The 27,469-nt window shown below is 43.8% G+C and overlaps 1 protein-coding gene across 2 annotated transcripts in view; it reads left to right on the forward strand.

Annotated features, from left to right (window-relative positions):
* Window positions 1-5,797: 5,797 nt before the first annotated feature.
* Window positions 5,798-27,469, forward strand: part of ARMC8 (armadillo repeat containing 8) — a 30,388-nt gene continuing 8,716 nt past the window's right edge. Inside the window, exons 1-13 of one of the 2 annotated variants that reach the window (XM_017826319.1) lie at window positions 5,815-5,907; window positions 9,153-9,212; window positions 10,443-10,523; window positions 11,342-11,417; window positions 11,498-11,588; window positions 15,091-15,151; window positions 18,833-19,033; window positions 21,805-21,900; window positions 23,141-23,223; window positions 23,490-23,571; window positions 24,805-24,891; window positions 26,042-26,134; window positions 26,606-26,755. In XM_017826319.1, coding sequence (XP_017681808.1) covers window positions 5,839-5,907; window positions 9,153-9,212; window positions 10,443-10,523; window positions 11,342-11,417; window positions 11,498-11,588; window positions 15,091-15,151; window positions 18,833-19,033; window positions 21,805-21,900; window positions 23,141-23,223; window positions 23,490-23,571; window positions 24,805-24,891; window positions 26,042-26,134; window positions 26,606-26,755 — 1,230 coding nt within the window. In that variant the 5' untranslated portion in view covers window positions 5,815-5,838. Of the gene's footprint in view, window positions 5,908-9,152; window positions 9,213-10,442; window positions 10,524-11,341; window positions 11,418-11,497; window positions 11,589-15,090; window positions 15,152-18,832; window positions 19,034-21,804; window positions 21,901-23,140; window positions 23,224-23,489; window positions 23,572-24,804; window positions 24,892-26,041; window positions 26,135-26,605; window positions 26,756-27,469 lie in introns of both variants that reach the window. The other variant, XM_017826320.1, reaches the window with a different exon arrangement.

Here is a 27,469-nt window from a genome sequence, read left to right on the forward strand (position 1 = left end):
CAGTTTTCTACAGACTCAGTCTTACCACACATCTATCCTGAGCTTCATCTGCTAGTTGGTCTGCCTCCTGAAGTCTTCCTGCAGTTCTTCACACCCAGTTTTGTCCTCCACTGTTCACTGCTTTTTTTCCCAGTTGTTTTTTGGCTGTTCAGCAAGGAAACAAAGCTCAGCACACACTGTGTGTGTGACCACTGAAGGCACCTCTCCTGAGTGATCCAAGAGCTTCCTCTCTGTGTGTCTGTTCCTTCCTTTGGCTCAACTCCATGCTCCCAGATTCCCCCAAATCAGCCTCTATGAGTTGGTAATTGCTGAGGCATCTGCTTCCTGCTCTCAGCCTCTGGTCAGGGCTAAAGATGACTGTGTCCCTTAACATCCATCCCTATTCCCAGGGATCAGTGCTCAGTAGAGAAGAGATTTGATATCTTGGAGAGAAAGGAAAGGGAAGAGTATGGACAGAAATGGGAAAGAACAGCATTAGCATAGAAATTACCACTGATGTTGTGGGAACAGTGTGCCCAAGGTCCTGAGGTCTGTGTTTCATCCCTTGCCTTCTCTACTGCACAGCAGTGACACCAGAACTGCTACCCCAGTCCTTCAGGCCAGTGTGATGTCCTGGAATTAATCATAACTACAGGAAATGAGCATCTGGTGAGAAGTCCTTGCTCCTTAGTTCCAACTGTAATACCCATCTTCCCATCTTCCATTCCAGTTGGACACCTGGAAGTTAATTATTTTATGACTGTGCTGAAGATCCTATTTCTAAAAATCTCCTTTTTTCTAGCCATGATTTGAAAAGTAATGAATGCAGATCCTTTGAAAAGGAGAGGTGTTTTTCCTGTCTCCTGGAAGGTGCAGCCACAGCCCACACTGCTGCAGGCTGTGTTTCACAAGGCAGCAGTTGAGACATTGGCTTTGCAATTAAAGGAGTAATTATGGGCCTAATCAGCACTTCATGACAGACACTCTGCTTTGCCACACTGAGAATAATAGGAAGAATTTAAAGTTCCCATTTGGCCTCCCTGCTCCCTCTTTGTTTCCAAACCCAGCAGCTCCAGGGAGACTGTCACCGTATCCACGCAGCTTCACATCTTCAAGTTCTCTCATTCTGCCTTTTTCAGGTTTATTTTGAAAGGTAGGAGACTAAGTTTGTCAATGGCTTTTCATTCCTGCCCAGCAGTTCTGGAGAAAACTTCTGAAAGGTTGGATCCTGAGTGTATCCAAGATGGACACTATCCCAGAATTTCTGTGTGGTTTGACTGCATGGAGGACACTCTCTCTCAAACCTTGGCCAGGACTGTTTCCAAGACAAGGAGTTCTGAGTTAGCTCCACATCTCCAGGGGTGTTACAGTCACTCCAGAGGTTTTAGAGGAGCTCTCAGTTAAAATACAAGAATAATACAAGTTCTTCAGAGAGTGCCGCTTAAAGCATTTCTCTGTGTTTGTAACAGGTCCACATCATCCACTGGGACCTGGATATTTCTCCCAGCAGAAATGCTGTGTGTCAGATCTACACCTTTGCTCTTGAACCCTTCCTTATGGACAGGAGCTTGAAGGATAAAATAGTGGCAGTTTTGTGTAATTAATTGTGTTCAGTTCTTCAGACAAAATAGTTCTTCGGAGGTGGAAACATTTGGGCTGTTTCCTGTAGGAACCTGGGATCTGTCCTGGGAAAATGTGCAGCCCCACCCATAGGTGTGTTGAGCTGGATGAACCCTGAGCTCTCAGAATGGGCAGGGGTTTAGTGCTGATGCTGAGATGTGACAGCAGGTTGTATCCAGACCTGCTGTGCCAGGTGAACACATCCTATGGAGAATTCCTGCACAGGAAGGGACCGGGCCTTGGAGCTGAGAGGGATTGAGTGCCCATCCTGCACGTGGAATGTGGAGTGACGTGGAGTCCAGGGGTGAGAGAACTGTTGAGGTGAAGATGATTGAGTTCTGAGGTGATCCTGGGAGGTGTTGTGTCTGTGGGAAGCAGCCAGCTCACCACAGCTGGGTGTGCTTTGACTTGCTGCATAGATTGAAGCACTGAGGCACATCCAGTTGGAGTGATATCCTGTCACTACCACTCTTACTATTCCATTTAAAACGAAAAGAATGGATTTCATGTCAGAGAACACTTCTAGCCCATGTTTCCTCACGGATGTTCTCAGCTGTGATCCCATTTCCCTTCCTCAGTGGACCCAGGTACAATTTTAGTGAGCAGTTGCTGTCTGTGCTGCTGTGCTGGCCTGGCAGGAGGAGGCACCTTCCCTGTCCTTCCAGGGAGTTTGGAGAGTGCAGGCAGTGCAGCAGGATGAGCCTGTGCTGCTCAGACCATGAGGAATCAGTCTGAGCAATCTCCCCATCTCCAGCTTAGGTGAGTGGTGATGCCAAGTGAGAAGCATTCATTGCTCCTTCCTGGGCAGCTAGCATGGAAAACCTGAGTCACCTGGAGAAAGGGAGCAGGAACAAGTGAGAGCATCAGGCTGTGTTACAGTGATTAACACCCAGGTGTTTAATGAGCAGTGATCCCACACTGCTCAGGGATTGCTGCCACCAAAGGAGGAATCTGGGTCAGCTCCTAATGCTTCCCTCCTTCCTTCCTCCTGCTCTTTGTGGTGGCTGAGCTGAATGTTCTCCAGGCTGAACTGCCTCCTGAAAATGAGACCTGCAAAATAATCAATTCTAGCTCATGGAGCTTGAATATGAGTTATTTGGGTGGATAGGAGCATTTCAGTTTGCTGGGTTGGAAAAAAGAAGAGCAATTCTCTGCTAGGAAGAAATGTTTGAGGAATAGATCTTACAAATTTTGTTTTAGTGTTGAAAAGGAATATGAAGAAATTAAGTATTGGGATCCAAGCAGCTGTTAATTGCAGCTGTTAATTCCCTCTGAGTTCTGTTTGGATGATTTTGTTACAACACATGTGATGTAGAGATTTTTGTCATAAGTTGCCTGGAACTACTTTGTTAGCAGACAGTATTTTAATGGATTTGTGAATCTCAGTGTTTTAACTGTCAATTATGAGTGTAGACAGAATCTCACTCACTAGGGTTGCAGGCATGTCCTTTGTACTTAGGTATTAATATGAATAAAAGTGGAATTATGTAGCCTCATATTGGCACAGAATCACTATTCACATTTAGTTGAAGTCAGTAATGTCCACGCATCCCTTTACTCTTTCTAAATTCTTTTCTAATAGACATACTGATATAATTATACAAGTTGGATGTATTTTAGCAAAATCAAGGAGCAAAATTAACAGTTTTCTCACAGGCACTCTTGCAGCTTTGCAAGAGCTTAACTGAATAATTATTGTATTCAAAAATGAAAGCAATGTATTTTTAGTAGTCTGGGAAACAAAAACTAGGATATGGGAAGGTATGTTCCAGTAGAAGCTGTGAAAGCATCAGAGATCTTCTCCACTTCTCTGCTTCAGCTGATTTTCAGGGGCTCCTGGCTTGCCTTCTTGCACTCTTTATATATTTCAGATACTTTCTTAGTTAATAAAGAGTAATCTAAATGTTTTTCTTATGTATTTTGACTGAAATCTGATTTTCATAAGCAGTTCCACGGATTCTGGTTTACAGATGAGATACAAAACCTTTCTAACAGCTTAAGGGAAAGAGGGCAAGTCCTAAAGCCTTCTACAGGACCACTGCAGTCACCCTTGACCCAGTGAATAAATTAGTGCTACTCTTCTGGCTTTGCTTTTCTCCCCAAGAACCTCAGTGGATGTTGACACCTATGAATTCCTATCTAGAATCTCCTGAAGGTTTACAGAAAAGGAAAAAATCTGTTTTAATGGGTCAAGTGTGTGGAACCACAGAGGAATCCTGAGCATGTTGTCAGTTTGTTTGACTTTGTCTCAAACAAGGAGACACTTGGGAAGTTTTGGGGACCTGCTGTGCTTTGTAAGATGGTTTCTTGAGAGCAAGGTTGGCCTGTTGGCTGCTTCTGTTTGCTTTCTTGTGGAAATTTGCTGCTCTGCTTGGTTTGTGCCCAGTCCCCACTGATTTCACAGCCCCCTGCAGGGTCACCTCTGCCAGAGAAGGTCAGGGCACGCTTCCTTGTGGCCCTGACCATCACTGCTGTTACAGGATGCTTGTGGATTTGGTGGCCACCAAACCAGTCCCTTGCTGGCCTTTGGGTTGTGGAGTTGGCAGGAAATGCTGTGTGTGTCAGTGTGCCACAGGAAAAGGCAGATCAGTGTGCCATGGGAAAAGGAGCTGCTCTTGGCAGAGCCCAAGAACATTGCCAAAAATAGTTTGTCCCTTGCCCTTCCTGTGCACATGAGCATGAGGTGGGCAGGGGGGTATGGCTGGTGTACCTGGGAGGAAGGTTTTGGGAAGTAACTTTCTCTCTGTAGGATGCTGGAATGGGAAGTGAGGCTGTTGCACACTTGATCCTTTGCAGTTATTGAGGAACCAGCAGTAGAAACAAACTGGTTTTATCCTCAGTGTGTCTCTTGGCTCTGCTGCCCTGTTGTTTTCCGTTGAGAATGAGAAGGCTGGATTGTTGGCAGCAAAGCTTCCTAAAACAAGTACGATAATTGTATGTATACATAAATATTAAATATTAAAAATAACAAATAAACACTGCAAATCTTTGCCTAATCTCAAATATTTGTGCAAGTGGGGAAACTTACAGATGTTTATTTTGATAGTATTAAAAAGTGTGACTGGAAATTTCTCAGGTAATTGGGAAATAAACTTCTCCTAAGCAGCTGTATCTGAAGCTCCAGTCCCTCAGAGCTCCAGTCAGGCTGGTGCTGCTTTCATTGCTGGCAAAGGAGCTGAGGATGAAGGCTTTGCTTTGATTTTAATCTCTTAATCTCCCTCTCCCTGATCAGAGGGCTGTTATTCATCATTCTGCAGGTGAAGCAGAGTCTGACTTACGTGTGTAGGGCCAATATAGCACATGTTTTTTGGGAAGGAAGGCTCATTCAATCCTTCCCTCTGTTCAGCTCCCTGTATCTCATGGAAGTAATTTAGTTTACCACTTTCCAAACTGATATGACCATTGTTTCTTTCAATATCACCACAGTTTGTGACACTAAAATGTGCTGGTAAAAGTAACTGAAAGCTCTAAAACGTTAAAGTTTTGTGACTTCCCACAGAGCTTGAGTAACTGGATGTGTCTGCAGAGGAGAACTTACCACAGAATTGTGGAATGGTTTAGGTTGGAAAGACCTTAAAGATCATCCAGTTCCAACCCCCTGCACGGGCAAGGAACCTTCAACTTGAGTCTAATGGTTTTCTTTTGCTGATTGATTTGGATTCTCTGTCATTGGTGTCACACTCACCAACAGTGTCTGTAGTGGGTTTGAAAGACAAAGGAGGTTCTTGCCCCCAGGAGTCGGTTACAGAGCGAGTGCCACAGGGTTCCAGGGCACTGTGCACTGTCCAGCCTGGCACCTTGTTCCCTCCCTGCTCCCTTCTCCCGGGAGCTGCACTGAAGAGGTGAGTCCCACTTGTAGCAGGTCAGTGCTCAGCCAGCTCCTGCAGTGATTCTTTCAGTGCCCACATTTGCAGTTGCTGTGCTTGCCCTGCTTCTTTCATTGTTTTGTCACAAGGATTCTGGACACAAATCACAGAAGTTTCATACCTAACTTGCATTGACCTTTTATTTTTTCCGTGAGGATTTAGCTCAGAACTGTTACTTGTGCCTTCAAATCTCTCCTGAACTACTTTATTGGTCTTGTTGTGTGTCCACAGAAGTTTCAGTGGAGGGAGGGACACTGAGTGCAGAATCTGGAGTGCTGTTGAAGTAACAAGCTGAAGAAAGTGTGCTGACATCCAGTGTTAATCCTTTTTCCCTCTCCCTTGTTTGCAGGATGCTACAGTGATCTCCCACCTCATGGCACTGCTCAGTAGGTCTCGATACACACAAGAGTACATATGTCAGATCTTCTCACACTGCTGCAAAGTAAGGAAGAGAACACGTGTTCTTTGTGCAAACTCCTGTGTTCTGGCCTATAAAAACCTGTGCATGTGCTGCCTTCTGTGGCAGGAACGCTGGGACAGCAATGCCTGAAGTGTTACAGCTCTGGATTTGCTGCAGATTTATTGGGGTCGGTGTGGGCTTCTCTACAGTACAAGAAAACAGGAAAAAAGGGGGGTTTTTGTAGGCTTTGACTACTTAACCCAGCCAACAGTCTGGGCAAATATCAGTGCTCACTATTAGCAGGATAAATCTTGGAAGACTTTTATTTTTCCTCAGAAGCCTCAAGACTGTGAGCAGCTTCTGTGGAGGTCCTGCAGCTGCTTTCAGGAGCTGTTCCAAACCCAGGGAGTGTTTTCTGAGAGATGCTGTAGGTTGAGAGGAAGGGAAATGCTCTGAGCTGAGCTCTGTCCCTTACAGGTTTATCCAGGTACATGTTCATTCCTGCTGTGTAATGCAATTCTCTTCATAGGGGAAAAGTAATTTTAAACCAGCAGCAACCCCACCCCAAACACGGGGTTTTGTCTTTCCCTCCCCCCACTCCAAGTTTCCACACAACACTCATTTTTGTATTACTGTTGCAGTTTTTTGGTAGTTACTGTACCAGTGGGTTATACAACAAAATATAAAAATAATTTAGTGTAGCAAATAAGATTTTTACAGCATCTTTTCCCCTTAGAAACAGTTTAAAACTAGAGGATCATAAATTGTATTTATCTCCCGGACTAACAAATGAGAAAGTTCCCAAGTTTATGAATTTTTAAGTATTTACCTTGAAAAATATCTTTCTGCCTTATCACTTGCACTGAGTCCTCTGGAACTCTGGATTATTCCTTTGTTAAGTCTCTATTTTCCTCTTCCTTGACTGTTATTTATGTTCACTCATCCCATTGCATTCCTTTTATTAAGTGAAACTGAGGACTGAAAACTGAGTTAGTGTGATACAAAGGTATAACTCAGCTGCTGATATTAATAGAATTGTTTAAAGAAAACATTAAGGCAAAATCCTACACTGGACTGTGGAAGTTCAGATGTATATATTGGGATAATACTGGGGAAAAAAATTGGTATTTTAAGAAGAAAAACACTCCAGTGAGGCATCTCCTGTTTAAGTGGCCCTTGAAAGTCTCCTTAATAGGCTGAGGAGTTTGAGGAGGTGAAAAACCAGGCCATGTGGGCTTCCAAGAGAAATAACCCAGGACTAATTATAGGGTGGCAGAGGAGTTTATACGCTCAGGGTTGGCTCTGTGGCAATATAAACCCTGTTGGCTGTGAGGGAACTGCTGAGTAATTCATCCAACAGGAAAACACTTATTGTCATCTTTTCTCAAATGAGTTATTTCCTTGCAGCTCCATTAAGTCCTGGTGGTGACTTGCACAGCAAATACATGGTTAACAGAGCAGGGCAGGGAGGGCCTCCTGAACTTGCTCTTCTGTTAGTAATGCCTCCCCCAGGCCCCTCTCTAACAAATTTTACAGTGAATCTTTGGAAAAAACGAAGTTTTTAGAAAGAAACTGATGGTTGTGTGAGCAGAGAGAAACATGACTGCACAAGAAAGGTGGGGTGGGGGGAAGGAGTGTTAGGAAATAGTTGCATTTACAGAATAATAAACAGCTGCCTAACAAAGAAAAATATTTGAGGTTGAGTAAACAGATCATCACAAATTGATCAAGAACTCCTTTCTCTCTTGCCCAGGCAAATGCAGCTGTTAAATAAAAATGTAAAATGCCCCCTTCCTTCTTTTATGTTTGGTTTTTGGGTTTCCAGATTATAAGGTCAATTACTGTATTTTCAGACAGAACAAGGTACTTCTCATACGGTGAAGCAGAATTTGCAGGGCACTTTCTGACTTACATGGACAGGCAAAGTACATTCTGATAACTGAAAAATGATTAAATACTGAAAGTTTCTGTATTCACTATGTTTGAAATGAAGACTTCACCTTCCCCCAAAGGGGAGTGAGTGAGGGAACCTTTATTTCCCCCTGAGTGAGAGAACCTTTCTCATGTTTTTTTACCTGAAGCCATAAGTTCCTGTACAAATACTTAAGTAAGGCTTAGTGTAGGTTGTAGGAGGTATTGATGCTTTTCTTTCCTCATTGTAGTAGATTTGTTAATTGAACTCATAGTGACATATCACAGCTCCTACTCCTTGTTCCTGCATCCTGTTCTCTGCTCACACTTGGTGCATCCATTTTTTTTTCTCTTCCTTGCCAGTATCTTGTTTGTTTTGCTTCTCAGCCTTCTGTCTTACTCACCTGGAAAAGCTCAGACCAGTTCTCTTGAGCTGGGAAATCCATAATTTGGGTTCCTGGCATGTTGCTGCTGGTTTCTGCTTTTGCTCTGACTGCTCCTCCCTACACTGTTGGAGTTAAAATTAGCAGGTGGGAAGCACTGACCCTGGAGAAGAGCCATCCTGAGCAAGGGAAAGGGTTGATTTACAGGGGAGCAGATGCAGTTCTTAAGATCCAGAGCCAGGGTTCTATCAACAGAGAAGCAAATAGGTAAACTGTAATCAGGCTGATGTACATGGTCTGTGAAAATGCAAGTCAAAATTTACTTTGCAAGAATCTGTCTCAGTTCATTTGTTTTCAGAGCAAGTGGGAGTAAGTAAACCTTGCTATTTTAATGATCAGTTTAAGAAGAGAAGGTGTGTGTTTGGAAACACAGGGTTGTATAAATAATTTGAAAAAATACTTGTGGAACTTAGATTTGAAAGTGGTGACATCTCTGCCTAATTTCACTGCCAGCTGAAAATTAAAATGCTGTGTCTGGGAAGGGTGCAGGATAAAGCCTGTAATCAGGGCAGCTTCCTCCCAGGCCCCTTCTCTTGTGTGACCTTAGACCTGTGCTGGATGCCTGATCCAAGGTGCAACTGCATTTAGGTACCTGTTTTTTCCATTTCATTATGGAATGAGATTTCATTCTCCAGTTTTCACCTGTGTCTTTGCAGCTGTCCCTGTTTCTGGGTTGGTGTTCACCCTGACACTGACTGGTGTGTGCAAACACAGCCTGTACAGAGGAGATAGTTCATGTCCATCCCCCTGTGCAGCTCAGACACACCCAGGTGTCACCTCTGGATGGGCCTTTGGCCTGTTTGCACAGAACCCACCGCCTGCATCTCATGGAAGAATCACTGATACTTGTGAATTACTAAATCTGGGGCAATATGATTTCTTTTACTTGAATTTCATTCATTTTTTTCACATATTTTAATATCTGTTCTTCAGCTCCAACACTGGCATAGCTGCGGCTTTAAATCATTGCCTCAGCCACTTCTGTGTGCCAATGTAAGTGGTTTTCCTCCTTCAACCCTGTGTTTGAATTGCATTTTTTGGTAGAAAGCTCTTGGTGGCAGTAGCAGCTGAAGCATCTCTTAAAGCACCAGATATGTTACATCTAAAAGTAACATAAAAAGTAGCATAAAAAGTAAATTTTATGCTTTTTTCTTAGAGGTAAGAGATACTCTAAAAATGTTCTTTTGATCATAAGAGGAATCTGATTTCAGCTGCATCTCAAATGTGAGAATAAAGTGTCTCTGATGCCTCCCAGGGTGTGTAGAAGTGCCATAAACTCAGCTGGGTTTGCACAGGAGATTAAGGAGTGAAGAGACTTTCTTCCCTTGCAGATTAGTCAAGGCAGTGCATGAAGGGCTGAGAAAAGCTGGGCCACCCTAAAAGCTGAGTTTAACTGTGCACAGCCTGTGCTTCCTGCAGAGCTGCCCAGAGTCATGAACCCCCTTCAGAAGAGAGGTTTGCAGGTCCCAGGTCAGCTTTGCCCAGACACTGCTGAGGGCTGCAGGTACTGAGATTGCACATTGTTTGTTCAACCTCACTGAGCCTTCTCAGACTGCAGCAGTTCTGAGACCTTCCTCCTGCAAGATCCAGGATTTGTGTGTAATTCCAAATGCTCTTTGGAAGAAATATTGGTGTATCAACCATTGCCAGCTTAGAACATGAGGTCAGTAAACAGGTCATGGCTGGCTGGATTTATGGCTAAATGTGTTTGACACTAAAATAAGAATAATAAATTGGAGGAACATGTGAATCTGTCCTCAAAGCACTGTCACTCTCTGTCTGGAACCCATTTCAGATGAAATCCCCTCCCTTCTGAAGTTAGAATTGTAGAAAATGCTTAATATTAACAGTGAAGAAAACATTAGTGACTGGGGATCTTTTATGTGATTTGTACAGAAAATCAGGAATTTCCAATTGTTTCCAAGAGAAAGAGTAGAAACAGAAGTGCTCTATCCATGTCCCTTCATTTGTGAGAATTAATGGCATTGCCTATTGAAGGAAAGAGTGGAAATGATTACCAAAAAAAAGGACAAATGCTATAAAAATAAGTGTTGGACTTGTTTATTTAAAAAATGTTATGCCAGCTGATTACAAAGTAAATGTTAGTAAATCTCTCTTAAACTTCTTCAATCTGTCTTAAATACTTGACAATGAATTGCAGATAATGGAAACCTTTTACACGTTCTTTTAAAGAATTTAATGGTGTTATGTTTTCCTTTGAAGGGTCCAGATCACCAGACAATCTTATTTAACCATGGAGCTGTTCAGAGTATTGCACATCTCTTGGTCTCTGCCTCCTACAAAGTAAGACATTAAAAGTTGTCATGGTTTGTGTTTAACATATATTTATGAAAGAAATCCAAATGAAGATTATAAAAATTCTCTCTATGCCAATGAATTAAAGTTATAAACAGGGATAATGTGCATTTTTTGGAATAACAGTTGGTTTTACAACTGGGAAGATGATCATGGTCCATCTTCCCTGTGTCAAAAAACTAGACAACCATAAAATAGGTTATTCAGTTAAACCAAGACGTGATTTTGGACTGAAGGAGGAAGATCCAGCATGAAGAAATCTGTCAGTCCTTGTCACACAAGTGATACCTGAGTCTGTGCCATGGCAGTAAAACTCATGGGGTATATTTATTTTAACATTACTTTAGAATCACTTCAACCAGATGGTTCTCTTTAGACATTTTACTAAGCTGACCTCTAAAGGCTTCTGAACTGTAAATCTTAAGGACACGTATTTTTGGTTCTCTGACATACTTGGGAGTCCTGGGAAGGAAAAGTACTATTGTGATATACTTCCACTCCTCTGTTGTTTTTTGCTTTGTGAGGCATCACAGGTAAGACCAGTGTTTCCTGTTCAGTTCCCAAGTTTTATCCTCGCTGGTTTTCTTCACAAATAGTTCACGACATCCCCTATAGAAGGATAATTGCAACAGGGAGATAGCAGGAAGTCAAGGTGTGAGTTGGATGTTTCCATCTGCCTTTGATTCATTCACCATCCTGGTGTCTTGCCGACTGTCCAGCGTTGTTTCCTCCCAGCCTGTCCAGCAGTGCTGACTGTTGTGCTCTGCAGTTGGCACTTCTGTTTCCTTTCTTCTGTTTGCACCCAGGTCCGAATGCAGGCATTGAAATGCTTCTCAGTTCTGGCCTTTGAGAACCCCCAGGTCTCCATGACTCTGGTAAATGGTGAGTGGGATGCTGCTGCTTCGACACTCCCTTTGTTGACTGGCTGAATCAGAATGACTTTGGGTTCTCTTTCATTGCAGTGTCAGTGGATGGAGAATTGTTACCACAGATTTTTGTGAAGATGTTACAAAGGGACAAGCCCATTGAAATGCAGCTCACGTCAGCCAAATGGTAATTGTCTGCAGGAATGAGAGTCAAATAGCATGGGGGGTAATCTCACTGCTTAACTGCTCCCTCCTTGCTTCTTCCAGAGTAATGTGTGCTGTAAAATCTTAGCAATAATTATAGATGCTGTTTGCATTATCTAAGCCCTTGAAGAAGTGCTTCTAACCTTATTTTATAACCTAACTTTCACTCTTTGCTGTGCATAAACAAGGGAAAATGTTGCTGGGCAGCAGTTTTGTGAGGAATGTGTGTTCAGCCACGTGGATTTTCACCAGTAGCTTGGAGTTTGTGATGCTTTGCTTTGAATAGGCTCAATCCTATGTCCTTGCAGAGCACAACACTGAAATATCTGGTACCTGGTACCATCCTCCTTGAACCCCTGCTCAGAGCACTCTGCTCACTGTGTTTTGTTGGACTGCTCCCTCATCACCTTAGTGCACAGGGTTAATCCCCCTTCCCAACTGTTTTCATTAAGGTAGATTATTCTTCAGGCTTCGTGTGCTCATAGAGCAGAATTAATGTTATTAATTAATTTCGTGGTTCAAATCAGACTTTCCCTGCTGGTGTGGGCACCTCAGTGTGTTCACACTCATAATGGCTCTCTACCCTGTGACAAAACATGCCCAAGTTCCATAACAGCAGCACTTCATGAGCTGGGAATTGACTCCCTTTAAGACCGTTTTCCTTTTCTTGTGTTGATAATAATGGAACAAATCACTTCAGGGGGTTAAAGAGAGAAAATTGCCCATCGCTATAAGTGACTAAAATGAAGTTTAACTCAAGAGTTTGGTCACTGTTGTATTGTTTGATTAGTCTTTTAGTTTTTGGTGGCTTTTTTTGACCAGTAACAGTGAGTTCTCTGAGTTCACCAGCTCGTTTCATGGACACTTGCCTCAGTGCAGGATTCTGGGTGAGGAGCAGGTGGGGTAGGCAGGATGGCCTCTTGAGTCATATTGCCAGGTTATGATGACCTAACTCATTTCTAAAAGCAGTTATGAAGATGGGTAGGTGTGGAGGGGTTTCTTAGGTAATCCCCCTCCGTGTGGGAGGTCTGTCTTGGGGCCTGGTTTTACTGGTTTTGTTAAGCAGTTCTTAGTGAAGAAGGCAAGTTAAATTAGTTACACTATAGCAGTGTCAGTTCTGACTGAATTATGCATTTCTTTGAGAAGTCAGAAAATACATAGGGAATGATGCTTTGAAAATTAATTTTTTTACTGATCTCAAGATATAAAGCAGTTGGTAAGTCAGGAAGGCAAGTTGGAGTTCAGTGAATTGTCTGCCTTTGGGCTGTCCTTGTTTTGGGATGGGCACTCCCAGGTCTGTTGGTTTTTGCTGACCTGCTTCAGGTTGACAGGAGTTGGGTGGACACCCCATCTTCTGCTGTTGCTCTGCAGAGCTTTGGCTGAGGTGGACCTTTCAAAACATGGGACAGAATGATGTGGTGTAAGGCAAAAAGAAAGTTGCAGGAAAATGGAAGACAAACCGGTATCCTGAGTTTCAGATGGGGTTTCTAATTAGTCCAGGAGCAGTCATCCTATTTAGGGCTCCAAAGCCTCTGTTTCATGACAGTCCTGGCAGTTGCAAAGACTTATTGGCTTTTCTTCTATAAGTGCATTCCCTGCTTGATTCCCTCCAGGTCAGACTACCTCTTCTTTTTTTCTAATGTGAGTAGTAGGTGGATATGTCACAGGTCATCTTTTTCTGCTTCTAAACTAGATTTCACTCCTGCCCTGCCAGCTTCAGTTAATTAATCTGCAGTTCCTCTTTGGTTTATTACTGGAGTTCTTGAAATACAGATCTAGAAGGGTTTTTCCCTGCATTTTTGAACCTTCCCTTAAATTTCTATTTGAATCCACACTGGCATACAAGGCTACCTTAGGAAGTTCCCTTTTTTTTTTTTTTTCCTACAATTGAAGTAGATCTGGAGGACTTGATTGAAATGGATCCTTCACTTGAGCAGCAGTGTTGGCACAGAGGGAGGGGCAGGAAGCCTCTTGGGAAAGGGCTTTGCAGCTGCAGGTGGAGCAGTAACCTTTTCTGCTAAACCCACCAGAATTGCCCCCAGCTAAGCCAAATCTATTTTACCTGAAGTAAAAAATTACTTTCTTTCATGTTTGAAATAGAGCTACTTTGCCTGGCAAATGGGGTCTCACTGGACTAAATGGCAGCTGTGAGATTGTTCAGGTGTGAAAATGAGAGTTTCCTGCTGTCAGCTCAAGGCTTGGGCAGTAAAAGTTTATCAAATGAGCTCTGTGCCAACAGTGAAGTGTTATCTCTTATCTTCTGAGAAACAGTATATAAAGAGACTTCTGATGGTGGGATTTTTAGCTGTGGCTGTGTTTGGAACAGGATCAGTGATGTTGCCCTCTAAGAGATGAAAGCACCCACTCTGGGCCCTTGGGAGGAGCTCAGGAATGTGGTGAAACACGGTGTGGTTACAGGATGTGAGGATATTGCTGCTCCTTAACTGAGCAATTCTGATTGACCCTCTGTACAATTTCCACTTGCCCACTTGAGGGTCAAAATGTGTTTGTTTTAAGTCACTCTACTGCAATACAGTTGTATTCTTTAACCTGCACTGTGGCAGGATAGAAGGCAGTTCCAATGGTGAGGTCAGAAGCTAAACCAAAAGATCCTTGGTGCAGAGCAGTTCCCCTGCAGCTGTATCCACTGCCTTGGAGCAGGGCAGGGAAAAACTAAACCACCTCAAGGTAAAACACTTGTAGTGGTGGATGAAGGACTTTGTGGTAGCTTGGGGCACATTCACAGGTACATTACCAGGGCCACTGAGCATTTGTCTGTGTGTCAGCACTGCAGTTTGAGGCCTTGGGCTTCTCATGTCCACTCTTGAGTTGTTGTCCGATAAAGAACAAATGCTGGCTTGGTTCAGTCTCAGAGCCTTAGCTGGGCTGTCATTAGTGAGGATGTGCTGATTGCTGCAGACAGACATCCCAATGATCCCCACATCTCCTGGACTGCTGCAGAGCCTGAGTGGCTTCTGCCTGAGCTGTCAGACCCCACCAGCCCTGTGCTGGATCTCTCCTCATTGCTCACACAGCATGGGCAGGTACTTTAAACAAAGGAGAGTGTGGGTATATTCCTCCTTTACCATAATGCAAGTTGTTAATTTTGGGGGTTCTAGCTGGTAAAAGAAGTTTGTGTGCCAGTCAGAGCCGTTGCTTTGCCCCTTTGTGACCAGTGTGTGCTGTTTGTATTGACCAGTGCTCCAGCAAGGTGTCCTGCACCACAAATCTGCCTAAAAGTACCCCTGCAGTAGTTTGTGTGCCCAAGTCTAGTAAGCACTGATGGATTTAAACCATTGGTAGGACAAAAGGGAGGACATTCCGTTAGTACAGGAGGTTGTTCTAGAACATCTCCAGTGCCTCCAAGGCCCTGGTGGGTGACTGTGTTGTGTTGTTGTTGCCTCCAAGGCCCTGGTGGGTGACTGTGTTGTGGTGTTGTTGCCTCCAAGGCCCTGGTGGGTGACTGTGTTGTGTTGTTGTTGCAGCCTTACTTCCATGTGCAGAGCCGGAGCAATACGGACAGACGATCCCTGCATCGTCCTCAAGGTGAGCTCTGTCCTGCTTAAACCACCTCTTCAATATTCAAAACCACTCCTTTTTGTGCTAACCATGACAGCTAGTTGAACAGTTTTCTGTTCAAAATGGATTCTCATGTAGGTCTATCCTGGTTTTATTTGTCTCGTACGAAAAGTGGCACAAAATCTGTTGCACCAAAGATTCCAAAGCACTGAGTTCTCTTGACTTTAATTTAAAAAAATAGTTCCCTGCTTTCCCTTTGTGTCTTTAAGCATTTATGGTGGTATGACTTTTTTAAGAAGCTTTAAGTAAAGAATCATACTAGAAGGTCAGTATCCAGAAATAAATATCCCAGAGTTTGACTCACATCCATTTGAGGTTTGTAAAAATTTCAGTAACCATTATAAGTACCATGGAAACAGCATTGTTAACCTGGTCTCTGTAGATGACCAGGGCACTGATTTGTCTTTCAGCAGCTTATTTCACAGGGCTGAAGTCAGAATACTTGCACAGTCTATACGTGGAGCCTGTCATGAGCAGATGAGTTCTCAGGTTTCACAATTTTTGTGTATATTTATTTTCCTCTTGCTTTGGCCAGGGAAATTTGTTATTAAAAAAAACACCTCATGCTGAAACATTGGCTTTGATTTTTATACTGAGTGTGCCATTATAAGGGTGTCCAGTAAAGGAAACTTCATTAAATACCATAGGAATGTAATCTCTTTCTTAATAGTCACATTTCTATAGGTAGGAAGAAAAAGGAATAAAAAAGCTGTTCATGTGCAAGTGTATCAGCCAGGGATCAGGTAATGCCAACAGTGCTTGCTTTTCCATGAGATATGGGAGTTTTGGGGTAGTGCTGCAGAAAGAAAAGGGCTGGGAAGGCCTGTCCATGGTGTTCAGAGAACAGGGAGCTGCCAGGTGTGTGCTGTGTCCCTGTCCCTGCAGAGCCCTTACACAGCAAACCCTCCCCACCAAGGGCCACTGCTGAGGCTCTGCTGCAAACCCACACCAGCTCCTGCAAGCCTGCATTTTAACCTGGAGAACTATCTCCAGGGTGCCAGGAGCTGCTCTTTAGTGCTGCTCTTGGGTGATGGAGGGGAAGGAACAGGTTGTGTGTGATGTACCACAGCAAGAAAGCACAGTTCTGCCTTTCGGTATCCAGGACAATAGGGTTTGGGAGTGGGATTTTGGTATCCATCATTCTGGGTGAAAAATCCATGTGTTAGCTGAGACAAAGGCCCACCCCTCCTCCCTTTTTGTGCAAGGAAGTCCAAAGTACAGTCCATTCCAGGGTGGATAGTGGCATCTGTTCTGCACAAGCTGCATCCTTCTCTCTCGTTCCCTCCTCCTTAGCTTTGTTCCAAGTGGACAGTCCAATTCCCTGCTCTCTCTTCTCTCTCCTTACAAGACCTGCAAACTGAGGGCTACATTCCATTCTCCCAACCTATCTCTCTGCAAACCTCGTTCTTCTCTGGTAAAGAGAAGATTTATCTATTTATCTTCCCCTGATAAATCCCCCCTGTCCGCTGCCCCCCAGGCCATGTCCTGGTGAGGCCGTGAGTGTTCCAGAACTGTTCTCTCTGGGCAGAGGGAGCAGGGATTGCTGCTGTCAGCAGTGGCAGGTGATTGCTGAGAGCTGGCTGGGCACTGTCCCTGTGGAGCTGGCTGTGGATAACCACCCTCCTTTCAAACCATTGGGAACGGATTTGCTTCTCAGCTCACAGCAACAGCAGCACTTTTTTCCCTCATGGAAGCTGCTTCAGCACAAGTAAATGTTTTAGGCTGTGGAATTACATTTATTGTATTACTTGGGAGGAAATGAAAGAATGAGGAGAGAAGGAAGGCACGGAACTTTGCCTTGTTCAAACAGCCCCAGGGATTTCTTCTCCAGAAGCTTGTAGTTCCAACACAGTGTCTCTGTGGTTCACCCAGTCACAAATCCCCTCTGGGGAGCTAAAGGCAATGACCCCTTTGGTATTCAGGAATTACTGACCCTTTGCTATCAAACTTTCTGCATTTGGAGGCCACTCAGGGATGTGTGTTCCCAAAATGGTTTTAAGTTATCTTCATTGCCCACTTTGAGTAGTGGGTTAGCCTGGAATGTGAAAAAATAAAATCACTTGGGATGGGGAGAAGGCAGAGGAGGCTGGTAAATAATGGGTTTGATTGGAAGGGAAATTACTTCTCTGGAATCCTAATAATGAAAGTGACTGTCCAGATAACACTGACACATCCCAGCAATACCCTGGGAATTAGATATTCCATCTTACAGCCCATTTCCAGACTTTTATCTGCTGGCCAGGTGTGCTTTGTGCCTCTTCATCTTACACCTCTGCACAGTTCTGTGCATGGATTACATTGTACTGACCTTTGGGTCCAATGGAACAGTTAAAATGTCAGAATTCTTCATTTTGTTTCATTTCAAACAGATGGAATTGCTAAGTGTTGAAAACCATGAGATTTGTGTTTCTTGGGTGCATGCAGCCAGTGACTTAACAACACCCAGCCCTGAATTCCAAGAAATAGCTCCTTTCAGGCCATTTGACCTTGGAAGGATTTAGGAAGTACATTGTCTTCATGATTTAGACTTGGAATTCCACTTCTTTTCTTTCTCACTCAGCATGAATGTAGCTTTTTGAGAGCTTATGTTCAGTCTTACCTGATGCCTTAAGGGCCAGGTGTGCAGAGAGGAGGTGCTTTGGCTCACTGGATTAGCTGCAGGATTCACAGCTCCAGGGGTAATCCTGCTGGGAGCATCTGTCGTTCTCATAAATGTAGAGGAGTCCTGTAACTCTGCTTCCTTACCAGTGCAGTGGAGAGAAAATATTTATCTATTTGATCATTTGAACAATCAATGGATAAATGGTATTTCAGGTCCCCTGGGAAACATTTACTGGAGTCATTCTGCTGAAGTCGGTAGAGTTACACAGGCACAAATCTTGGTGTTATTCCTCATCCACTTTCATACTTGTTTTGGTGAGGCTTGAGTGAACAGAGTCCCAACCCTTGGAGAATTGCTTTTTCCACAGTTAAGTGCTTTTCATTGAGCTTCAGGTAAAGAAAGACCTGATTGTTTTTAATGTTCAGAGAAGGTGTGACAAAAATCTTGCTGTGTGAGCATAACCAAGGTAGGGGGTACATAAGAGTAAGGCAGGGTGGACCTGGATTCCAGGTGGGCTTCATTTCTGGGTGACTAAATATGCTGCTTAGGAGAATTCCTCCCTTCCCTGCTGCTCCAGGCAGCCAGTGTGTGTGAGAGGAACCTGAGATTATTTCTGACCATGTTGTCCTTAGTTAATCGTGGATCACAGAAGGGCAGGAGGGATCAAGTACAGCTTGGATACTTCTGGTTCCTGTGTGTAGTAAGAACAAACCTGCAAATACCAACTTTTGAGAGGATTTTTTTTTTTAAGCTTTTGCAAAACTTTGTCCATGGTCCCTTCTAAACTTTGCATCATTTTGGCTGCGTGAGAAGGCGTTTAAAAGTAGTCCACTGTATACTTGGTATGGCCTGAGCAATTTCTGCCTGTGTGGAGACTTTAAAACCCCCAAAGTGATGTGTTTGAAGGTTCTCTCTGAAGCACAGTGCTGAGCATTGCCCTGGGACAGCTGTTGGGTTTTTTTGAGTTTTTTATGAACAAAGCTGCACTAAACCACTGTGGTTGGGGTTTTTTTTTTGTTTGTTTGTTTGTTTTTAAAACTTTTCAGACTCTGCCGTGCTTGGTTCGAATGTGCAGTAAGGAGAGGTTGCTGGAGGAGCGGGTGGAGGGGGCAGAAACCTTGGCCTACCTGATCGAGACCGACGTGGAGCTGCAGCGCATCGCCAGCATCACCGACCACCTCATCGTCATGCTGGCCGACTACTTCAAGTACCCCAGCTCCGTCAGCGCCATCACCGACATCAAGAGGGTGCGTGCCCTTACCTGCTCCTGCAGCTCTGAAAAATGCCCAGGAGTAATGATAAATGAGCCCAGGGTATTTTTTTTAAAATATTCTATTTAAACCGTTGAGGTGTTTTGAAGCTGGCTCCCTGCCAAGTCTCCAAACCTCACCACAAGAGCTCCCTCCCCCCCTGCCAAAACCAAGGGAGAAGAGGAAAAAAAAACAAACCAAGAGAATGGAAAGGAGAGAGAGACAGCTAAAGCAATATCTATAAATATATTTACACTTATATTACATTTATATACAATTGAAATATATGTACAAATTCAAAAGGGAAAGGGAAAGAGAAGTCAAAAAAGGAACAAAACCAAAATAAAATATACACGATCAATAGCCCAAGATCTAGCAACTAAAAGAATTAGCAAAAGAATATCTTACTGCTCTCCTTGGGACAACAGAAAGTAATGCTGGAATGACCACTGGCAACCTCTGATGCCCAAGGTCGGCAAGGCCTTACCAGGCCTCACTAGGCCTCAGCAGGCCTCATTCCTCAACATGACAGACTCAACAACAGGGAACCCGCACCTCCAAAGCTGCTGGAAGGAAAGAGGGGCGAAGGCCTTTCCTCCTTTCTTCTTATGTAAAGATCGTAGGGAATACCAGGTAAATCTGGGCACTTCCTTGGTTACAAACTGGTCACAAAGGAAGGCCCAGACTAAACTACCACAACCGTATTGTCTGAGTTCCTCAACAGAAAGGCGACCAGATTCCTGACTCGATTCCTGACGTTCGTAGGCCCCAAGTCTCACTCACTCACTGCTTTTTCTGGAGCCTTCATTATCCAGACTCGAACTGTGTGTGTCTGGACTCCCCATGCTGTAAGTTTACAAGTCTTGCCTTGAGGAAACCTTCCTAAGAGATAGTGGTCCATGTGAAGAGAGATGGATTTCAGTTCTTAGGTCAGGGTTGTGGGAAATCTGAAGTTCAGAGATGGCTCTGCTGTGTTAAAGCATGGGGATGTCAGGCAGCATTTCGTATTATGAGCTGTCTGCACTTGCAAGAGGTTGGATGAACACAGCCCAGATGCGCCTTGGAAGCTCAGTTCCATAGGTGTTGTACCAGGAGTTCTCATCCATGAACTGTTTTATAAGATCTTCAGACACTTTCCAAAGCACTGGTGGATCAATCAGCCTCAGAAGCAAGACTGGTTTTGATATTTCACATAGGGAAATATCCATTGCTCCTCCCTCTTACTGAGTCTGATTTTTAGAAAGTACCCCAAAAAATGGATTACAGAGCCTTGGTTTTTCTCTGAAACTGCCCAAGAGGTAGGCTCACTTCCCAGACCTTTGTGGAATGGGATTGATTCTGCATGTAGAGCTACTGGAATTTCATGGAAAAACAGACATTAAATATTAAAAAAAAAAAATCGGTTACAGCACAAAACTAAGCAAAAAGAAGTTTAGCAGCTTATTGTGGAGTAATGGACATTGGCTGTAACATCAAAAATATGATCAGGTTCCAAATGTGAGTGGGGCAATTCTAAATATTATGACAGTGCTCTGAGTCTGCAGATAGTCTGTAAGAGCAGCCAGCTGGGAATGCAGGGTTTGTACAGAGTGCTTAGAACTGCACCCTGTAAGGTAAAACTGCCTGAGCAGTGAGTGAGGGCTCTGCCAAACAGAGCTTGTCTGCTTCAAATATTTATACCAGTTAGGTAACACTTGTGCTCTAATGTAGCTGCCCTGGAGAGAATTACTCAGACAGCTTCATTTTTGACAGTTCTGTTATTTCAGCACTTTGGTACTTAGTGCTGGCATTTTCCTGGCATTTTGTGTAGGCTTTGAAGATGGCATTGTTTTGTGGAACCCTTTGGTACAGAGTTTGGAGGGCAGTCAGGATCACGGGATTGTTCTCACTGGAGAGAACGTGAGGAGGTCTGAGAGGCCACGTTGTGTGTCCGAAGCTGGTCACCCTCAAACACCATGATCCCTTCAGCTGGTGCTCCCATTGCTTATGGAATCACAGAATCTCCTCAGCTGGAAGGGACCCACAGGATCACTCAGTCCAACTCCTTGCCCTGCCCAGGACACCCCAACAATTCCACCCTGTCCCTCAGAGCATTGTCCAAACACTCCCGGAGCTCTGGCAGCCTTGGGGCTGTGCCCACTGCCCTGGGGAGCCTGTTCAGTGCCCAACCAGCCTCTGGGGGAATAACCTTTCCCTGATGTCCAGCCTAACCCTGCCCTGACACAGCTCCAGCCATTATCACACCCCCAAGCACTCATTCCTGATCTGTGGGCAGTGGTGCATCCCCCAGATTCCCCCCTCGGGCATCTCTGCTCAGAGGTGACCTCCCAGAAACCTCCAACACCTGCTGTGTTTCCCTACAGCAGAAGTTAAACCCCACCTTAAGATAGAAGTCCTGAGATTTAGAGGCCAGCTTTGGCTCTTACTTTTGCCTCAGTTCTCTTGATAAAACTTCCCTTGATGTTTTTTCACTCCTGGCTTGTTCCTGGAAGTTTTTGTTGGGGAGATAAGAACAGTTTTTGCCTGATTATGGCCTGGATAGAGTCCTAACCTTGTTTTGGCCTCAAATTGAAGTTGGCTTCTCTGTAACTCAGCAGAGAAGTTAGCTATGTTCTTAACTTTGGTTACTGCATTAAGTTGGTAAAAGTGGACGTGGGCTCCTGGAGTTCCTTGTGCTTCTGGCTGCCCTTGGGGTTGCAGCCAAATAAGAATATCCCACCTGCAACTTCTTGGTGTCTGAATTTGGTGTCTGTGCTCTGCTCCCCCAGCTGGACCACGACCTGAAGCACGCCCACGAGCTGCGCCAGGCCGCCTTCAAGCTCTACGCGTCCCTGGGGGCCAACGACGAGGACATCCGCAAAAAGGTGGGCCTGGACAGGTGTCAGCAGGCAAAACATGCAGCTGAAAGGCAGGGACTGGCACCTGCCAGCCTTGTGTTCCCCACTGTGAGGTAAAGAGGTTGGAATGAGGAGGCTTCGTGTGTTATATTGATATAAACCATCCTCAGGGTGGTGGAGCAGAGTCTCGCAGGAAGTTGTCTTTCAGCATGTTGTGGTCCTTGACTACTCATAAGGAGTGTTGTGGCATATGAGTAATTTCTGAGACCTGTGTTCTGAGGGATAGAATACACCTCTGTTCTCATCCTATCCCGTTACAAAACAAATGGCTTTTAGAAAATAAACCCTGGAAAGTCTAATCATGTTGGGAAGCAAAGTCAGAGTTTGTTTCCTGATTCTCAAGTGACCAAAGTTATAACAAAGCAGTTGATGGTTCAAACATCACAGGAAAGAGAGAGGGCTGGTGGAGGCACTCAGAATTAAAAATTCACATGTGCAAAGTGAAGGGAACTTGAACAATAAATGATTAAAAGGAGCATTTTTTAAAATTAAGCGTGGGCTTGCTATGTCAGAGGTGGCAAGTAGGGGAGAGGCAGAAGAGTTTTCTGAGTTGATTTGTTGGTTAAAGGGGAAAAATAGAAGGCAAAAATGTATGGGCAGGAAAACACATGTTGAAAAGATAATATCAGGAAGATTTATCCATGAGGATCTACAGAATTCAAACCCATAAGCCTCTCTTTTGTTGCTATAGTTAATAGTGAGGATCCTTCTTTTACACTGTTTCTAATAAGCAATGGGTGTGTACAGGACAAAGTTGATTTATTATACCAAATCCATCTTTCATCTGGGCATTAACTCCCTTTTATCCTGGTCTTAAGTGCTTGTGCTGGCCCTGTCTAAATATGACAGATGAACTAGAAGGTATTTTTTATCCACACAGATCTACAGCCTGTCTGTGGTCTGTAGTTTGTATATATTGTGTGCGACCACACGTACTCTCCTTAGCTTTAATCTGGCATTAAGGGTAATTCATATATATATAAAATCCTGTTGTTCCTTGGTGATTAAAAGCAGCAGTGGAACATAGAATGGAGATTTTTTTCGAAAAATACACAAAACTTTCCACTGAATCTGGGAAGAGAACATGACTTGCTGGTTTCAGCTACAGTTTTTTATATGCAGTATTCCAAATGTTGCAGACAAAAAGCCAAGAGCCCATAAATGCTCAGAGTCTTTTATTCCTTGCCCTGAATTGCTCTTGCTGCAGATCATCGAGACTGAGAACATGATGGACCGTATCGTGAACGGCCTGTCCGAGTCGAGCATCAAGGTGCGCTTGGCTGCAGTCAGGTAGGACCTGTTCCATCACACACAGCCTTCTGTCTGCTGCTGCACCTGCTGCCAGTCCTGCTCACTTCCTAAAAGCTGACTTGAACTCATTTCTGCTGTTGGACAATGTACTGGGGGAAGGGGGCAGTTACCCTGTGCTGGTGCAGTGTTTTCTCTTTGCCATTTCCTGGCACTTGCCAAGCTCCAAGCTGAGTCCTTGTGCAGAAGCAGTGGATGTTTTCCAGCAGTGTCCATGTTTCACAGGGAAGGTTTCCTTTCCATTGCAGATGTTTGCACAGTTTGTCCCGTTCTGTACAGCAGCTCAGGACAAGTTTTCAGGATCATGCTGTATGGAAGCCTTTAATGAAGGTAAGGGAAGAGGAGCCAGGTCTCAGCGACTGCAGCTTCTGTGCCAGTAAAGCAGCACGTGGTGTCTGTTCAGATTACGTGCCTTGCTGTAGAACCATGATGGAAATTACCTAGAAATGAAAATTCCATGGCCTTCTCCTGAGAGAGCCAGAAATCACTAAAAGCCAAGCAGCAGCAAAGAGAACTGTGGTTCATGCTTGATTTTTGAAGGGGTTTTTGTTTTCTTTTCTCATTGTTTTTTTTGGTTTTTTTTCTTGTGATCAGTGAGTGAAGGGAAGTTATCCCTAATGTTTACATGGGGCACTGGGAGGAGTAGATGCCCTTTAATTTCATGCTGTCACTGGATGGCACAGTTTGGACTTGGTCTGTGAGCCCTGCAACAGAATTTAGAGCTGCATTTCCTCCTCCAATTCTCTACCTTGTAGATCTCATTGCACACTCCATAACTGAGGCCAAAGAGCTCAGCAAGACCTTTAAAAAGACACATCTTACTATAATGCAATTATCCACAAGAATAAATGAGATCCAAGTGTGTAAGGTCTATGTCATCTCTCATCCTGTAATGGGAATGATTTGAATATTTTAAGAGCTTGTGAAAGGCCAAACATGAAAACATCAAACCTTTATAGATGTAAAACAAAAAGCCAACAGGATTGCTTGAAGAAGCACAACTGGCATAAAAGGAGAGCCGGGGGGAAACTAAAAGTTGAGATGTCAGACTTCTGTGTAAATGCAGTTGCCAGCAGTTGTTAATTTTGATTTGTATTAAATAAGCTGAAATCAGGAACTTGCGTGTTCATTCCAAAACGTTGGGAATTGCTCTGAATAGATGAGCTGCTCAGTTTAGGAATGGCATGTTCTGGTGCTGCTGGAGAACCTTCTTTTCTGAAGGGATGCTCCTGGGGAAATCTGTCACGTTGTGCTTTGCACGAGGTACAGAAGTGTTGAAGAGGCTCCTCCTGGAGCTTCCTCTGCACATGTGTCCTTGGCAGAGCAGGGATTGTCCCCACTGATTTCTACTAAATTGGACCTGAAAGCTCTCCAGTCTGGCTTCTGTGAAATAGTGCATTGCTCCAGCTTGTCATGGGATGGGTGTCATTGTCTGGATCTGCATCCAAGCATCTCCTGAAGTCTGGAGTCTCAAAGTGCAGCATAATCCCAGGCATCCCATTTCACAGTGATCCCTTCCTTATGTCAGTTACCAGGATTCCTCTCCCCCCTTTGTGCCTGCAGGTTTTACAGAATGCTCCAAATGAAATTCTCGTAGTAGCATCTTCCACGCTATGCAATCTTCTTCTGGAATTCTCTCCAAGCAAGGAGGTTGGTATTTATCCAGGAACAGGACCATTATACAAGGGTTCAGTAAGCATAAAGGTGTCTTCATTGGCAGCCACTGCTTGGGCCATGTTACAGAGCTGTGATGGGACGTGGCCTGGGTCACTGATGGCTTGTGAATAACAAAAAAAATTCAGTGCTGTGACACTGAATTCTGTTGAACAGTGAAATGTGGTCTCTAAAGAAGTAGACATGAAGTTTTGTCGTTCTTTTTACATGTGAAACACTATTATCTAAAAAAATCATGAACAAGAAGAAACCAAACTGTGATCCATTGTCTTGGAGAATTAGTGCTGCTGTATCCTGAAAATGCTGGCACAGCAGAGTGTTGTGTTTTTATTGTTCTCAGATGAACTGTACAGGATATCTGGTCTTGAGTTCTGCAGAGTCTGTATTTCATACAGATCATATCCACACACCAGCACTTCATAGCAAGGGAACAATTCCCCAGGTCTTAAATATGTTTCAGTTACAGAAAACATTCAAGAGTGTGCTGTGTGGGGGATCCTGCAGGGCACTGTGGATTCCCTGGGGTTGCTCAGTTGATCTTGGTGGTTTCAGTCATGTCTGTGAGACAGAAAGTTCACTGCAGTAATGCCAAGCAGAGTTCCCTGGCCCATGGTCATGGGCTTTCTTGGTCACTCTGCAGGGCACAGCACAGTGTTTCCACTTCAGAGTGGGCTGAAATACTTCTTTTTCTATTGGGATAATGGTTCATGTCAAAAGCATCATGGCCAAAAGAAAACACTGATTGTGCAAGATGAAGGAATATTTAGATTTGAAAGCCTCTCTAAGCCATCTGATATTCTTTCATATCCATATCCTGTCATTTAAAGGTTTTGTATTTCAGTCTGGTCATGAAGAAGTCTCCAATTTTCTTTATTATGCTGAAATTTTGCTGACTGACTTCAACCAAACTTGAATTTTTTCATAAAAACCTACTTATTAATTGTCATGAATACGGGTTGTGGTGTGGTCAGTTCATGGGATTGCACTGGACATGTTGTCCAAGAATAAGATATAAGCAACACGTTTTTATTATATTTTATTATATATTTGTATTTTATTGTATTTGCATTTTCATGTGTGCAATTAGTCTAGTGTTTTAAAGCTCTGTTTTTTTCCCCTCTTTCAGCCTATTTTAGAATCAGGAGCCATAGAACTTCTATGTAGTTTAACACAGAGTGAGAATCTTGCCTTGCGAGTGAACGGCATTTGGGCTTTAATGGTGAGTAGAGCACACTGATGAAATTCCACTTGGCATTTAGCTCCTTCAAATGTTTGGGAATGTAACTTAAAGAACTTGTCGGTCGTTATCAGAAATAAAGTAGCTGAAATCTGGCTTGTCTTTGCATTGAACTGCAGAAGAAAAACAGTATCAGCCTCGACCACTTCATCTGTTAGTCCATAAAGTAGAATAAATTCTTCAGTTCTGAGACCAGTTTTGTTGCCAGGCTCGTTCAGGGCAGCAGTTAAGAAGTGTCAGTAGCATGCTAGGGGACAAATAAAAGCAGGTAATAACCAGGTCAGCTGCAACACTGGGTGCAAATTGAATTCACTGTGTAGCAGTTGGTCAGAAATCACAGCCTTTGCAAGATCAATGTGGGAGGGATATATTCCTGCAGGGAATAGTCTCCTAGAAGAGCGAAAGCCCAGGTTTAAGGTAAGAAATGAGTGAGGAGGTGTCTGTCTCTTGCAGAACATGGCTTTTCAAGCGGAACAGAAGATCAAGTCGGACATCCTGCGAGGGCTGAGCACGGAGCAGCTCTTCCAGCTGCTCTCTGACTCCGACGTCAATGTGCTGATGAAGACGCTGGGGCTGCTCAGGAATCTGCTCTCCACTCGCCCAGTAAGTGGAGCTGCAAACAGCCCTTCTGGGAGCTGATCACACGTGCAGTAAACACAACACATTCCTTATAAGACAGGTTATTTTTCTGTGTAAGACCAATGTTCAGGATCTTGCTAAAACCTGAAGCCTTTGGATTTATTCAAATACCTGCAACCAAGTGTACAAATCAGTGTAAGGAAACGTTTGAAAGAATTCTCTAGATCCACAGAAACACTGTAATTATTACCAAATGCAGAGCCAGACATTTACACTGATGTTCAGTTCCATTGCAATTACCTTTCAGCAACATAATTTTCCTGACAGTGAAACTTGTCCAGCACAATAGTAGGAGGGTTGCACTCTTGAGGCAGCGTGTGGAGAGGTCCATATCTTAAAGATACTTGAGTTTCTTCTTTTTTGACCCCTGAAATACTTGTGTTCTTACCCAGCTGTATAGCTAGTACTGGCTTTGTGAATGTGACTGGGGGACTGTGCATTTACAAAATGCCTACGTTCGTTTTACACCCTGAAATAAAATGGTTTGAAAATGTAAGCCCGTGAATTGTTTTTGACAGGGAGAAAGAGATATTGGTGGAGGAAAAGAAAGGGGTAATCCCCTGTGAAGAACAGAGGGAAAACATGCAGCAAACATTTGGCAAGCCATCATTTTTGTGGGGGGAAAAAAAGCATGAAGCCTCTACTGTGCATTTATCACGTATTGTGTTTCTGCCATAA

Source organism: Lepidothrix coronata, unplaced genomic scaffold (assembly GCF_001604755.1).
Source record: "Lepidothrix coronata isolate B3197 unplaced genomic scaffold, Lepidothrix_coronata-1.0 Scaffold125, whole genome shotgun sequence".
Classification (NCBI taxonomy): Eukaryota; Metazoa; Chordata; class Aves; order Passeriformes; family Pipridae; genus Lepidothrix; species Lepidothrix coronata.